Source organism: Typopeltis vanoorti, chromosome 12, assembly GCF_054136105.1.
Source record: "Typopeltis vanoorti isolate ZY-2024b chromosome 12, IOZ_Tvanoo_1.0, whole genome shotgun sequence".
Lineage (NCBI taxonomy): Eukaryota > Metazoa > Arthropoda > Arachnida > Uropygi > Thelyphonidae > Typopeltis > Typopeltis vanoorti.
Window position 1 is genome coordinate 135065524 of NC_143560.1, and position 15505 is coordinate 135081028.

Below are 15505 nucleotides of genomic sequence, written 5' to 3' on the forward strand. Positions count from 1 at the left end.
ATGTTTCTTTCTAACCTTCCATAAATCATATTTTAATTCATTAATTATAAAAATCAAAATTCTCTTCCCATTGCTGACAGGTGGTGGGTACTGCAAAAAAATAACCTCTTCTGTTGTAAGTAATGGAATGCCCAACACATTACAAAATCTGTTCCAAATACTCAGGGCAAGAGGGCAACTATAAAATGGATGTTCTACTGTTTCCATATGGTAACAGATATCACAGATTGGATTTCCAATGTTCAAGTACCTCCATTTGATGGTACTGACTGGAAGGCAGCCAATATGCAATTCTCCAAGCAAGATCCCTCCTGTTAGGGTACCCTTGAACTTCATCAAGCTATGAAACAAAATATTATTATCCATACCCAACTGTGGAACTTCACGGCAAAAGAGATTAAAGAATTCTTTATACTAAATTTTACTTTTTTTAATGGAAAGAATTTTAATTCCAGAGTGTTTTAGCAGTCTTAGAGTTAAGCAAAGAGTGTTGTAGTATTCAGGAACAATCTCAGCTTTTGGACCTGTATAATCATTAACTCTAAACAGGGGAAGATGAAAACCCAAGTAGTAACAGAGAAGGTCTGCACACGTGTGATCAGTCTGCAATTTTTATTGAGGTCTCATCAGAGGAAGCCAGACAGAAAAGCGATACCAAGGTTGAAGTAATATGGAAGTTACATTTACATATACAACTAGTCAAAAGATGTCATACCTTATTACTAAAATACTCTGGACTAAAGATAGATGTTGAATGTTTTATCACTTGGTTATAGTATAAATTAAAGATGCCAAGATATTATATTCTTGATTTCATCCTTTATCCAAGTATAAGCAAACAGGCTTTGCGTGTGAGGTCACTTAACAACTGGGCTACTTGTACGTGTTTTGCATTATGGGATACTAGCACAACTGATGTGAAGTCATTAGCCTCTATATACAAGTAGCCCAGTTGTGAAATGATTGATATAAATACGATGGATGCGAAAAGAGTAATCATAATGGAGGACTTTAATTATCCGAACATTGAAATCGTATGAGAAGAATGAAACTGAATTTATTGAGCTGTTGCGAGACAACTTCAAGCAGCATGTCGCAGATCAACTCATGGTAAAAGAGTATTAGATCTGATTACAGTGTCAGAGGGGATTTTAGTTAAAGACAACTGTTCTGCCTTTGGTTAGTAACATTGATCATGCGGTACTCACTTGGAAAGTGGCTAAGTTTATGAATGTTCCATTCAGAAAAGGTTACACGTTTAACTACAAAGCAGGAAATTATGACCACTTGAGGGGGGGGGGGTATGCTGAGTTCCTTGTCATGGTATCAGTTATTGGATGGGAAGGATATCAACATTGCATTGGGAAGTGTTTAAAAAATACTTAATGATGCGATATCAGAATGTATCCCTAGAGTTTGAAGAATAAATACAGTAGGAGTGCAATGGATATGTAATCTAATTAAGCAAGAGATTCATAAGAAACAGATGATGGGGAAGGAATATCGTGTGATTATAATGATGTCGGTTATGATAATTATAAGCAGAGGGGCCAGAAGAATCACAAGTGTTGTATGGAAAGCTAAGTCTAAGTCTGAGTATGAAAAGAACTCTGCAAGTTAAAGACAACTCAAAGAATTCTATTCTATTGTTATGATGCAAGTAAAAGAAAGAATAAATTTGAAAGAATAACTCTGCTGAATGCAGATTGTATGCAGTGACTGATGCAGAAGTGATTGTTCAACTAATAAGCAGCCATTTTGCTAAAAGCTATCAACCTAGTATGCAACATTAAACTCACCGCTACCTCTTCACCATATCAAGAAACTCATATAAATGAGGAGGAAGTACTAGAGCTGTTGCACAAACTGAATAAGAATTCTGCAATAAGAACTGATGGGATATCAGAGGTATGTTAAAGTGTTACATGGTGATCAGCATTCGTTTCAGACAAATTATGGAGACTACAACTGTGTTAGAAATAATTACTTTAATTTTAATGTATATATATATATATATGTGTGTGTGTGTGTGTGTACTCCAGATGATGACCTTAATATGATGGTCGAAATGTCGGGAAATTAAAGCAATTATTTCTAACATGGTTGTACTCTCCATAATTTGTATGAAATGAAAAGGAAACATATGCTAAAGGAGTGTTCAGCTGAACTGGCTATTCCCTTGACCAGGCTATATAATTTGAGTCTCAGAACAGGGAAGATTCCCCAGAAGTTCAAAAGAATGTATTGTAATCCCATTGCACAAGGGTAGTGCAAAGACCAACGTATCAAACTATCAACCAATCAGTATCTTAGGAGTGGTTGTGAAGATTTTGGAAAAAACTGGTTAAGGTTCATATTCAGAACTGAGTTGACAGTGAATCTCCACTTTGCAATGAACAGCATGGGTTTAATAAAGGATGATCATGTTTTAGCAACCTCCTCACATTCTATAATAATGTGATCATGGATACACCATGATACTTTGGGATTTTGCAAAGGCTTTTGACAGAATACAGCATGGAATACTGTTGCTTAAATTGGAGAATATGGGACTGGATTATAAACTATTGGCATGGATAACAGGATGGCTGACTGACAGATATCAACAAATAGTATATTGGGGGCATGAATCTGCAAAATTCAAGGTAACCAGTGATGTGCCTCAAGGATCAGTCCTTGGTCCATTGTTATTCATTAATTTGTACATTCTGTACATTAATGATATTGGGAGGATTTAATATGCGACATAAAGCTGTTTGATGATAATGAAAAGATAGGTAATATAATCAGGGGCGATGTTGATATGCAGTACTTGCAGTATTTGCATAGGCTGGAATTGTGGGCATGTGAAAATGGCTTTCATTTCAATGTTGATAAATGCAAAGTCATGCACTTTGATGTGATTAGATATCCAATGTTCTATTATATTAGTGAGATTATGCTTGAAAAAATTTATGAGGTTAGGGATCTTGGAGTTTTGGTAGACAGGAAGTTGAATTTCAAGGATCACATAGCAAAAATTGTAAATACAACCCAGAGAATAATGGCAATGCTGAAACAAACATTGACATGTAAAGATAAGGAAGTCATTTTGCCTCTTTTGGGAAGGCCTTGATAAGACCTTGCTTGGACTATTGCTCACAAGTTTGGTCTCCTAGTTTCTGTGGTGATTTTGATACAGTGGAGAGAGAGAGAGAGAGTGAGTGAGTGAGTGTGAAAAATTATATCAAGATTATAGAATACTCATTATGAAGCCAGATTGAGAATTGTAGGTTGCAGACACTAGCAAACAGGAAAAAGATGGATGATAATTGAAACCATCAAACTTCTAAAAGGGTTATACAGAATTTCAAAAGATGGAATTTTTCATTTTATGGTTGGTGAGGAAAGGATGCAAAGGCATCCATGGAAGTTGAAAATGAATGTTGTCAAGAAGGGGCTTAGTGCTAGGTTTTTCTCTCATGGAGTAGTGTGTGATTGGAATGGATTGCCTTTAGATGTTGTTGTGTGTGTGTGCAAGTAAATTGTGAATGAATTCAAGAACAGGTATGAAGGCTGATGTGAATAGCATGGCCTCTGCTGATGAGTTTCTGACTCTCTGGAGGTCTCTCTTAATAATAATAATAATAATATCATTATTTGATGGAAATAGTAGCAGAGAATAAATGAAGTATGTAATTAGCAATTCAAAGTATGTCATGCTAGTGAGACTAATATCAATATAATGCTTGAGTGAGAAAGGAATGAGTGGTGGCGAGGGGGGGGGTAGAAATTACTGAACAATAGGTATACAAGAGATTAAGCACACTTGATATGACTTGATGATATACTGCATAGAGTCTTAAGGAATCTTTTAGGGAGTTACAAATATTTGAGACATGCTTACTTTCCAAGAAAACTGTTCAAGGAAAAGGCCCCAAAATAGAAAAAGAAAACTGTTCTACTACATAATTTCATTATGTGTAGTATATTTCATGATCTGAGGCCTCCAGGGAGTCACAGACTCAACAAGAGAGAGAGAGAAAAAGAGAGGACATACATCACCCACATGAATTGTCATAGCATTTCTTAAACTCATTTCAAAGGAGATGCACTCACCACTTCAATAAGCAAACTATTCCACTCACTCACTGCTCTATGAGAGAAAAAATCTTCTAACTCACACATTTCTTAACCATGCACAAACTTAACTTCAATGGATGCACCCTATATTCTCTCTCTCTCTCTCTCTCTCCACCTTCCATATAATAAAATTAGACAATTTCATTAGACAATATTGTATAATACTTATTCAGAAGTTCATACATATCTATCGTATCACCACTTTTTGTTTAGCACTGTAGGCAGTCACATACTCTCAATCTATCTCCTCATAATTTACATTCTGCAATTACCAAGATTATATTGGGATTATCAAGGCCCTGTAAAGAGGCAAAATGAGGCAACATCATAATTATCTTCAGGGTAGTATTTGCAATGTAACCTTGAACTTCAAATTCCTATCCTCATCAGTTTTTCATAGCATAATCCCACCAATATAATATGCCATTGGAATTTGCATAATTTGATAGCCATTAACATTTACCACATTTCCAGTCTATTCAAATCAGTCTCTAAGTGTGATAGTAGAAGTATCCCTTATTCTACCCATCTTTGCATCATCAACAAACAACTGAACATCTCTTGTCAGATCCTTACCACTATCATTAATGTATAAATTAATTCAAAATAGTTCAAGGACTGATCACTGGAATAAAAACCACTGGTCACCTTAAATGTCATAGATTCACACCTACCAATACAACTTTCTGATAGCTAGTGAATCAAACAACCACTTATCCAAGTAAAGAGATTATATTACAATTCCATATTCTCCAGTTTAGGTCATAGTTTATCATGTGGTATTCTAACAAATGACTTAGTCAAGTCCAATAGTACCATAGTGTATCCATTCCCTTTCTCCAAATCAGCTGAAACATCATTGTAAAATATAAGCAAATTGCTAAAACATGACCTCTCTTTAGTAAGCCCATGTCATTCCTTGCAAAATATAGCTTTGCTGTTGACCCATTTCTGTATATGAATTCTTATCAGCTTCTCTAAAACTATCACCAAAACTCCAGAGATGTTAATAGGTTGGTAACTGGACATATTGGTGTTTGGTAACCTTGTACAATGCAACTATCATACATTCTTTCCATTCCTGTGATATCTCATGAGCTGATAATCAAGTTATACAAACATGTCAAAGATATGATATGGTCAGTCAAACTGCCAATCTGACTCACCATACCTTTAGCATGTGCATTGATATCCCATCTGTTTATGTTCCTGAATTCTCATTTAGATTATGCAACATCTCATCAGCTCATTCCTATGCACCACTACCCTTCATCCAATGAAGTAGTAGCACTGTGTGCCATGTTACATACTCCTCATTGATATGTCTTATGTAGTAATTAATTGGTTTTATTTTCAAGGATTGTAAGATTTCTTCATTTGTTTTGTGGTCCCGCTTGGTATATCCAGCTGTTTTTCTGAGGACCTTCATTTCTGCTGTTTGAATTCGTTTTTCATCTTTCCTTTTCATGGTCCATGTTTCACTTCCGTATAGCAGAGTTGGTTTTGACAAGACATTATATAGTCTGATTTTAGTGTGTTTTTGTTTACCCTCCTTAACAAAGTTTACCCTCATTATTTGAACAATCTCATGAGCTTCTGACACAAGGGTATCATTTGCATTCAGTAAGATTATTCTTCCACACACTTTCCTTTACTTGTGGCATAATGATAAAATTCTTCTCAATTCCCTTTAGCCTGCACAGGCAATTTCTTATCGTACTTCGATTTAGCTGTATATGATATTCACAACTTCTTATCTGGCTTGCACTTTATATATTTCATAACTCCTCCCATTCTTATTCCCAAGATATTCCTTTCACATCATCTTCTTCTTATGGATCTCTTACTTAATAAGGTTACACATTCATTCACTCCCACCTTATTTGTTCTTCGAACTCTAGGGACACACTCATATCCTGCCTCATTTAAGTACCTTCTCAAAGTTTCCTATAAACTGCTGGTATCTTTCCCATTTGGTAACTAATACCATGGACCAAAGATAATTTGTCAAAATTTCCAGCTCTGCAGTTTAGCATATAACCTGTCCCAAGTGGAACAACCATGTAGTTTGCCACTTCCCAGGTCAGTATGGCTTGATCACTGTCACAAAGTATAGGTCTAATTCTAGGTGTATTAGTGGCAAAACAGTCACAGTCTTAACAGATACCCCACTTCTGATGCTATGATCAAATCTGGAACTCTTTGACTTAGTGTCCATACTTTCACATTTGACTTGAGAGGGTGTTTATCAACAGTTCAATAAATTCTCCTTCATTCTTATCGTGAGTTTTCTCTGCTACCCAATCACTATTCAGATAATTTAAGTCACTCATAATGATTACTTGCTTAATACCCATCAGGATAATTTGGTGCTGCATTTCATTATCACCAGTAAATGAACTACCAGGTCTGTAAGCACATCCTCACCATATATTTCATCCTGTTAGTCTCCGATTCACACCAGGTGGACTCACTCACTGCTACATGGGACATTATTACTATTATTGCTTTAATGTATTTGGGGCGCCATACATGGAAGCTGGGCAAGAGTGTGGTTAGCAAGGGTGTTAGAGCTAGGTTTTTTACTTGAAGAGTGGTGAATGAGTGGAATAAGCTGCCAGAGTCTGTTGTGGGTGCCATGACTGTAAATGAGTTCAAGGTGAAGTATGATAGATACTGTGTGAATGTCAGATAGTCATTCTTGACATGATGTTAGGGCCTCCCTCGATGAGTCTATGGACTCCTTGGAGTTGCCCGTAATAATAATAATAATAATAATGTATTTCTACCCTAACTGGACTCAAATCATCAGATATAACTAGTAATATTAAGGAAGTAATATTAATTTCCAAAAAATACTATGCCTTTTATTTCTTTTACAACATCAGAAATCTTGGACCTCAACAAATTCACCAAAGCAAAAAAAAACAACTCTTTTCCTGGCATTTGTGTACAGGCAAAGTACCAGGCTTTATCATATACTTACATCCAGTCTGCTTTGCCTAGTTGAACAACTTTTTTTTTCCTACTACAGATACACTCCAGAAAGTGCGAACACAGAGCATACATTTCCAGAGTGTATCCCCTCTGCCGGATACATAGCTATGGTCAATGACATTCACAGATCATTATCATGTTTGCATAGCTGAACTTACACAAACATCTAACCATTCCTCCCACCCATTTGCTATCATTAATATCATTGAACTATCATTATATCATTGAACCATTTGCTATCATTACTGTCATATCATATTAATAAAGCAACAATTTTGACTCTCCCTTTTTTATCTCTCTTTTTTCCAAGTCCTTGCATATCCTCTCTCATACAATATTTGCTACTTAAATCATTAAATCTAACAAGCAATACCATCTCTTTTGTTCTTTTCTGTTTCTTTATTATATGGATGCCAAAACTGAGGCATTAAATTAGAAGTTAGTTAAGGTATGTGAATTGGTACTTAAAAATGTTAAAGAGATGATGAGAGCAGGGATCCAGAATTGCACTGCTTATAATAGGATTTTCTATGAAAGCCATCAATATAAAATGATAATAAATCAATTGAAAGGTGTGTGACTAGTATATCTAGGAAGAGTAGACAGTTATTTGATTCTTTTCTCTAAGGATAGGTTGCATGTTTGTAAATATTTTTTTAACTTACTTTTGCCAAATAATTACAGGAATAAGTGAAACATAGTTTAAAAAGGATAATGATAAGAACGGAGAAAAATATGAGACTTGTATTTGATGAGAATATTCAAAGGACAACAATGGAGGAAAAATGGTGCTGAATATGGTAGTAGAAATATAAGGATAATCGGGATGACCAAAGTATGAAGCAGTGATAAACAGGTTGGAATGGTGATATGATAGATGAGTAGGAGATAATGATACAGATGAAGATTGAGATTAATTGGAATTATGATCGAAGCAACTAAGGTTATGAAACATATTATTTCAGTTAGTTGTATAGATGTTCCTAGTTAGTGGGTCTGTGTGAGCACACATCATGGAAGGATCTGAGTTTCTGAGGAGGATAAGTTAGAATAAGAAGATCAAGAACTAGATGCAGTAAAGTTCACAGTGGTTAAAAAAAGCTCCATTTCTATTAACAGTTAGTTTGATAAGCAACATGAACAACAGTAGAATACAAGCATTTAATGAATAATTTTATTTATTTTTTAATCTTACTGTGTTTGCTGATGCAAACTTTTGTGAGTGACATGAATTATTTACTACTTTCAGATACAAAATAGAGACATGCAATGTATTTAGTATTAAGTACATTACATAATGACATCTCTATGGCTGAGTGATTCAAGTGAATTTTGGTCCACATGGGAAAGAGACCCCTAATTCAAATCTTCATGGTGATTGGGACAACGACATATTTTTTAACAGGACAAAGTTAGCAAGCCATGTAGAAAGGCTTGTATGTTGGCAGTTCACATTAAGTTTTTTAACAGTTTAATTCACAGCACAAGACTAAATAAATAAATGAAATAATTAATTTATTTATTTAGTTGCTGCTATTTCATTGATTTTATATTGATCTTCAGAACACAAACTGTTGTCACAGTAACAGCAACAATTATTTAATAGTGGGAATAGTTTAAAATTGTAATGGACAACTAAAACTAAAATCCTAATTGGCACCATTTATTGTTGGATAAAGAGGGATTTACAAATATTAAATTAATCTTATAATGACTATCTCCCAAATTTTTGGTAAAATGATACAGCCATACTTGTTGAGATCTCTGGGGCATGTTTCAAAGTTGTTGCTGATTCCAAAAACAGTCTCTCAAACTTGTAATGACTTCTGTGTAGCACATTTCCTTTTTTTTATCCGTAATCCTGTGTGATGCAGTGTCCAAAGCATAGTCTACCAGTCCCAACTTTCTATAACAATAGGGCCAAATGCATTTTTTATGTTCTTCAAAGTGATGTCAACAGATCTTTCCATCTGTTCATATTAAGCCAGGTCACAAGTACGAGGCCTTCGTACACTCCTAGATGTGCTAAAGGAGAGAGTTTTCCCTTAGGTGAGATGAGGAGTGTTAGTTTGATATATGGTTTAAATGTGATGTGGTGCTTATATTTATTAAGCACTCCAGATATCTTTTTAAATGTGTCCTGAATATAGAGGATAGTAACAGTTTTGATGTGTCCTGTTAATTAGGGAAAAAGAGGTGGGGGGGTAATCCATCCTCTAAAAATAGATAAAATAATATTTTAACTATTTTTAGGGGAGGGATTATAGCCATTAGCTAAAAAAAATGTGATAAAGGCAGGCGAGTTCAATAGAAAAGCGCAGTATTATTGAACACACAGTTCTGGCAATGTGTGTATGTGTTAGTCCTTTTAGGATACCATACTATTGGGACTAATAATGTCTGCCTGTTTGGACGAGCGGTTAGCATATCCGCTTTCCAGCCAAAAGGCTGCGGATTCGAATCCAAAAAGGGCATGGATGTTTGTGATTGTCTGTGGAAATACGAGTGGTGGTGGCATGCGGTAGATGGCATTGGTGTAGTTGTGGTTAGTTGTAGTTGGTGGATTTGAGTAGTGAAGACAGAGAGAGAGAGAGAGAGAGAGAGAGAGAGAGAGAGAGAGAGATGAAGAGTAGGTGTCCTCCCTCGATGAGTCTTTGGACTCCCTGGAGGTGTCACGTAATAATAAATAATAGTATGACTGTTTGTGCAAATATCTGCCAATATATGTAGTCACTGATCTTTCAAACCATTTGAAAACTCAGTGACTAATCTATCTAGGAAGTGCAGACAGGTATTTGATTCTTTTCCACAGTGAAGTGGATTGAGTTCAGAATGAAAGGGATGAAACCATAGCTGCCCCATGTAGTTATTTATACATTTTTTTCCTTTCTGCATAAAATAACCAGGTATTTTATTATTTTTTTTTTTTACCTCACACAAAAGATGGACAAGAACCTTTAGCACATCAATGTCATGTGCAGGGTGAGGTAGGATTAAGAAAAAAGAAATCTCTCAACATTTTTCTTGAAGAGCTGGAGGTTGGCAGTTGTTGGGAAATACATTGTAAGGAAAGCTATTCCAAAAATGTACTGTAATCTGAATAATTCAAACATGTCAGGAGAAATGAGACTTCATCAAATCATAGGTCAAATCAGTGTTAGATGGAGGCAGTAGAATACGCTTGCAGACAACTCAGATGATTCATCTGCCTTAACACATTCATTGCCAAGCTGAAAATTGGAATTTCGTGTGGTGGCCAAATTTTTTTTACTTGATAGCGACATCCATGCGATGTCGCTATCAAGTAAAAAATCAATGGTGAGAACTCGCTTCATGCGATATCGCATGATTGGCAATGAACGTGTTAAAAAATAAAAAAGTAAAAAAAGGGACACATTCAATAGACTAAAACTGTGGGCAGAGGTGGTAAACATGTTATTGCATTAAAGATGATGTTATCTTTTTCCGATATTTTTAATAGATATTACATGAACAGATATTCACTGATGATTATAATACTATTGAAAGAACAACAAAGTATTGCAAGGAGAATATTTTATATAATAAAGACATATATAATCCTATCCTATCCTATTCCCTCAGCCATACGGCTGGTATGACTGAGGGAATAGGATACTATATTATATTATGAGCAGGATGGTTTCCCGTTGCCTTCCTTGCCATAGTATATTTTATGACTGTAGCAGTGTGTGTTCACGGGACCAGTTTGCCTGTTTTGAGAGATGAAAAAACCCAAGTTACCGGGAGAAAAAACCCTCCACCTCCATATGAGACTGGTTAACTCACCTTTAGTCGAAAGGGACCAGATAAAGGTTCATCACGTCATTGATGGGAATCGAATCCAGGTCTTTCTGACCAAAGGGCTTTGTCTATACTGACAGGGGGCTCATATATATAATAGAAATATAATACTAATTACATTTGATAAATAATTAAATAATATAAAAAAATAAAAGAAAAATGTCAAAACATTACTTAAGGCATCTGAAATTAAATGGTATAATTTCTAAATTTTTCATATACCTCTTCTGGACTAGCTCTTTCAGCAAGCATTGGACGAAAAGGACTGAAAAGGGAAATCTCAATTTCATGCAAACGTTGATCAGGGTCTTTAAGAAGGATGCATACCTGAAATAAAGATATAGCATATCTTTTTGGACATACTATACTACATAAAATGCAAGATTTTGTGATTAGTAATTACATAATTTGCATGTTACTAAATACAAATAAAGAATCAACAATGTGGATCCAGTTCTGATATATAACAGCAATGAAGAAATTGAGTCAGCACATACTACAATACATTACAAAATATGTATATTACAGCATAATACTCATACTTGGTGCACAAATTACCATCATTATTTATACAGGTACTCCATGGAGTCAAAAGACTCATCGCAGGAGATTCACACTAACCACTAAAACAATATCTATCACACATCTCCTAAAACTTATTCACAGTGTGGGTGCTCACAACTACCTCTATCCATTCTACTTATTCACCACTCTCTCCCAATAAAGAACTTAGTCCACACACCCTTACTAAGTACATTCTTAGACAACTTCTAAGTGTAACCCCATGAATTATAGAATCTCTTTAGTAACTTATAAGTTTCTATCATATTCACTCTCCTCCACCTTTTAGCTAAACTCTGCAACCCAATGATGATGATGTCAATCTATCCTCATAGGGAACATTCCATGGAACTGTCACCAGTTTGGTCACTCATCACTGAATCCTCTCCACCTCCCAATCCAAAAGATACACAAGCAACCAAATCTGTGCACAGTAGTCAACATGTTGCCGAATCATAGCCTTATAAAGAGGTAATAATAACCTCTCTATCTTTACTTGTCAGTGTGTTCTTCAACATCAAGCAATCCTCTGAGCTATTTTGCCAACTCTTGAAATATGTCCTCTAAATTTCAAATCTCTATCCACCATCATCAGTCTCTAATCTAGTACCATCGATATGATACAAAGTATGTGACTCTTTCATCCTGAAGCATATTACCTTACATTTTACAACATTAAATTGACGACCATTCTCCTTTGCTCACAGTGCCAATTTATTTAAGTCATCCTGCAAGATATCCATATCACCTTTGTCAACTACTGCCCTTCCCAGTTTTGTGTCATCAGCAAACAACTGAATATTCCCTTTCAAATCTTCTGCTATATCATTAATGTACAAATCAAAGGGTAGTGGTCCTAGTACAGAGCCTGGGGCACTGCAGTAGTCAACCTCATTCTCCTTGATTTCATTCCACCATCTGCTACTCTATGATGTCTGTCTATCCCCCCCACCCCTATCCATTCCCATTTACTCCAACTTATGTAATAATTTTCTTAACAATTGGCACTGCTGATATTGGCAATTAATTGGCACTGCTGAAATCCTTAGAATGCACAGAATTGTTTTGTTTATGTGGCCAGTAGGAGGGAAATGATTATGGAAGAAAGACATTTTTTGACAGAGATGGAAGTAGAGTGACTGATCCAGAGGTCATAGTGGAGTTGTTTAATGAACACTTTATTGGGGTACTTCATCCTGAAGAAGAAGATGGTTTTAATATTAAAGGGATCAGGCAGGTTTGAGGTGTAGAAGTGCAACAGGAGAGTGCGTTTCAAATACTGAGTACTCTGGATGTCAATAAAGTAATATGACTGGATGGGATTTTGCCATGGGTTTTGAGGGAATGCACTAAAGAGGTATCAGCTCCATTGACTTGGCTTTTCAAGGAAACTCTAGCTATGGGAAAGGTGCCCAAGGAATGGAAGTGTCAAACTATAGATGAGTTTGTATTTCATCAATAATTGTTGAGATTTTGGAGAAATTAGTGAGAGGTCATAATGAGAGTAATGTTATTTGTGAGCAACAGCATGGATTTGTTAGGGGGCACTCTTGTTTTAGTAATCTTTATAACCTTTTATAATAAAGTAGCAACAATAGTTAATGAAGAAAAGGCATATGCTACCATTTTCTTGGATTTTACAAAAGCAACTGACAGAGTACCACATGATAAGCTGATATTTAAGTTACAACACCTGAATTCAGATGTCAGGTTCGTGAACTGGATTGGGGATTGGCTATCTTATAAGATATCAGCAAATTGTGTATGAGGGAGCAGTATCAAACGACCACAAGGTTACAAATGGGATCCCATACTGGGACTGGTAATTTTAATTCCTTAAAGCAGTGATATTGTCAATGGATTGCAAGGGGATATTCAGTTGTTTGCAAATTATGTGAAGTTGGGAAAGGTTATTAGCAACAGTGTAAATGTGGTAGCACTTTACCAGTATTTGAAAAAGCTGGACAGAGCAGCAAATGAATTGGGGTACCAGTTGTATTCAGCTAAATATAGTCTTGAAGTTAGGGTACATTGATAGGAGGATGCATACTCTGTTGGAAGAACTGTACTGGAGAAAGTGGGGGAGGCAAGTGGCCTTAGCGTGATGACTGTTAGAAACCTGAAAATCAGGGACATTACAAAAGTGGTCAAGGTAACCCAGAGGATTGCTGCAAAGCCAAGAAGGATGTGGACCAGCAGAGTGATTCCATGATATAAAGTCCTGATCAGACTTCACCTGGACTGTTAGAAACCTGAAAATCAGGGACATTACAAAAGTGGTCAGGTAACCCAGAGGATTGCTGCAAAGCCAAGAAGGATGCTGACCAGCAGAGAGAACAAAGTTGTGATTCCATTATATAAAGTCCTGATCAGACTTCACCTGGACTATTGTGCTCAGATATTGATCCCAGGATTTGAAGTTGATAAAATAAGCTTGGAATGGGTACAGAGGCAGATAACAAAAATGATATGAGTGTACAATGCTGGTTATGAGGAAATGTGGACTGCAAAGTTTGGTGGACAGAAGAAGATGATAAGAGAGACATTTAAACTGTCAAGAAGTAGTTACAGGGTTGACATGGGGAGTTCTTTTGTATTGTAGAACAAGAGGGTAAAGAGTGTTCTCTTTGCATAGAGGGTGGTTGAATTATGGAAAGTATTGACTGATAGGGTGGCGAGAGTACGAATGGAGAATGAGTTCAAGGAGTGGTATAACAGACTGTGTTGTTTAGGATGGCCATCCCATAATGAGTCTAATGACTCCAGCAAGGTCCTGAATAGCAGTAATAATAATAATAATAATAATAATAATAATTAATATTCCAATTAGAAATATTCCATTTTTTAAAAGAAACAGCGACATTTAGATATACATTTAGTTGATGAATTCTGAATAAGAGAATTTAAATTCTGTCCTAATAAATACTATCATGCAAACTAATACAAATTAATCCTATCATAATTAAATAAATTTCATATTATGTATTGTTTAAAACAAGCATTTCAGTGAGTGTATCACCTTTTCAAGATTATTTGTAACATTGTACAGATCATTAGCATCAACATGAAAGGTTTTAAAAATTGATTGTTCGCTCAGTCCCATTTTCATTTCCTTCAGTATCATACGAATCAACCATTTTTGTTCTCCAGCTGACGAATTCTGTAACAAATTTCTTAAACTCTTTTTCATTTCATCTGTTTGAAAAAAAAAACAAAAAAAAACATTAAAATAATAATAATAAGTAAATAAATAAACAAATAATAATAATAATAATAATGATTATTATTACATGACACCTTCAAGGACTCATCATGGGAGAGCACTCTAATCCACTATGCACATCTCACTGTCTTCCCTACTACTTAAGCCTGTAACTACAGACAATGACACTACTACGATCAACACACAACAGAATCTACTGGCCACCATCAACAATAGTATTTTATGTCTGTAAATTATATGTGTTCTCATGGCTGTTTTGCCTGTGTGTAAGATGAAATCCCTGAATTTCCATGAGAAAAAACCCTGCTACTTCTGTATGAGATTGGCTAACTCACCTTCAGTTGAAAAAGTGCATACAAAGATTCCTAAATAAAATAAAACTATGAATCCTGCTATTTGTTTGTTTTTTTGGCTGAGGTGATGAACAAACAACATGATAGGTGGTCAAGGATGCTAAAGTCTATGCAGTCACCACTTGACTTGCTGAAACTCTTTTGGAGAGTTTCAGCAAGTCAAGTGGTGACTGCATAGAATACAATGAAAATTTAAAAAAGAGCTTTGCTTGGACATTCCATAAACTTAATTAGAAAGAGCAAAATAAATTTAGAAAAGAGTGCAATAAGTTTTTTTAACCAGATCAGATAGTATGTTACAGATGACCAGAAATTATAGGCACTTTTATACTAGGATGAAATATAAACAAAAACAAGAACATAATTTCTTGTTTTGACTGTGACTACAGCAGAAATTGTTATAACAACTTATTCATTCTAACGAACT

The 15505-nt window shown here is 35.5% G+C and overlaps 1 protein-coding gene across 4 annotated transcripts in view; it reads right to left on the reverse strand.

The window, feature by feature from the left end:
• The window catches only part of DNAlig4 (DNA ligase 4), a 588281-nt gene that overhangs the window by 354769 nt on the left and 218007 nt on the right, over nucleotides 1–15505 (reverse strand). For 3 of the 4 annotated variants that reach the window (XM_090401216.1, XM_090401218.1, XM_090401219.1), the window contains 2 exons: nucleotides 14522–14697; nucleotides 11164–11268 (listed from right to left, as the gene is read on the reverse strand). In XM_090401216.1, the coding sequence (XP_090257342.1) occupies nucleotides 11164–11268; nucleotides 14522–14697 (281 nt within the window). The remainder of the gene's footprint in view (nucleotides 1–11163; nucleotides 11269–14521; nucleotides 14698–15505) is intronic. The other variant, XM_090401217.1, reaches the window with a different exon arrangement.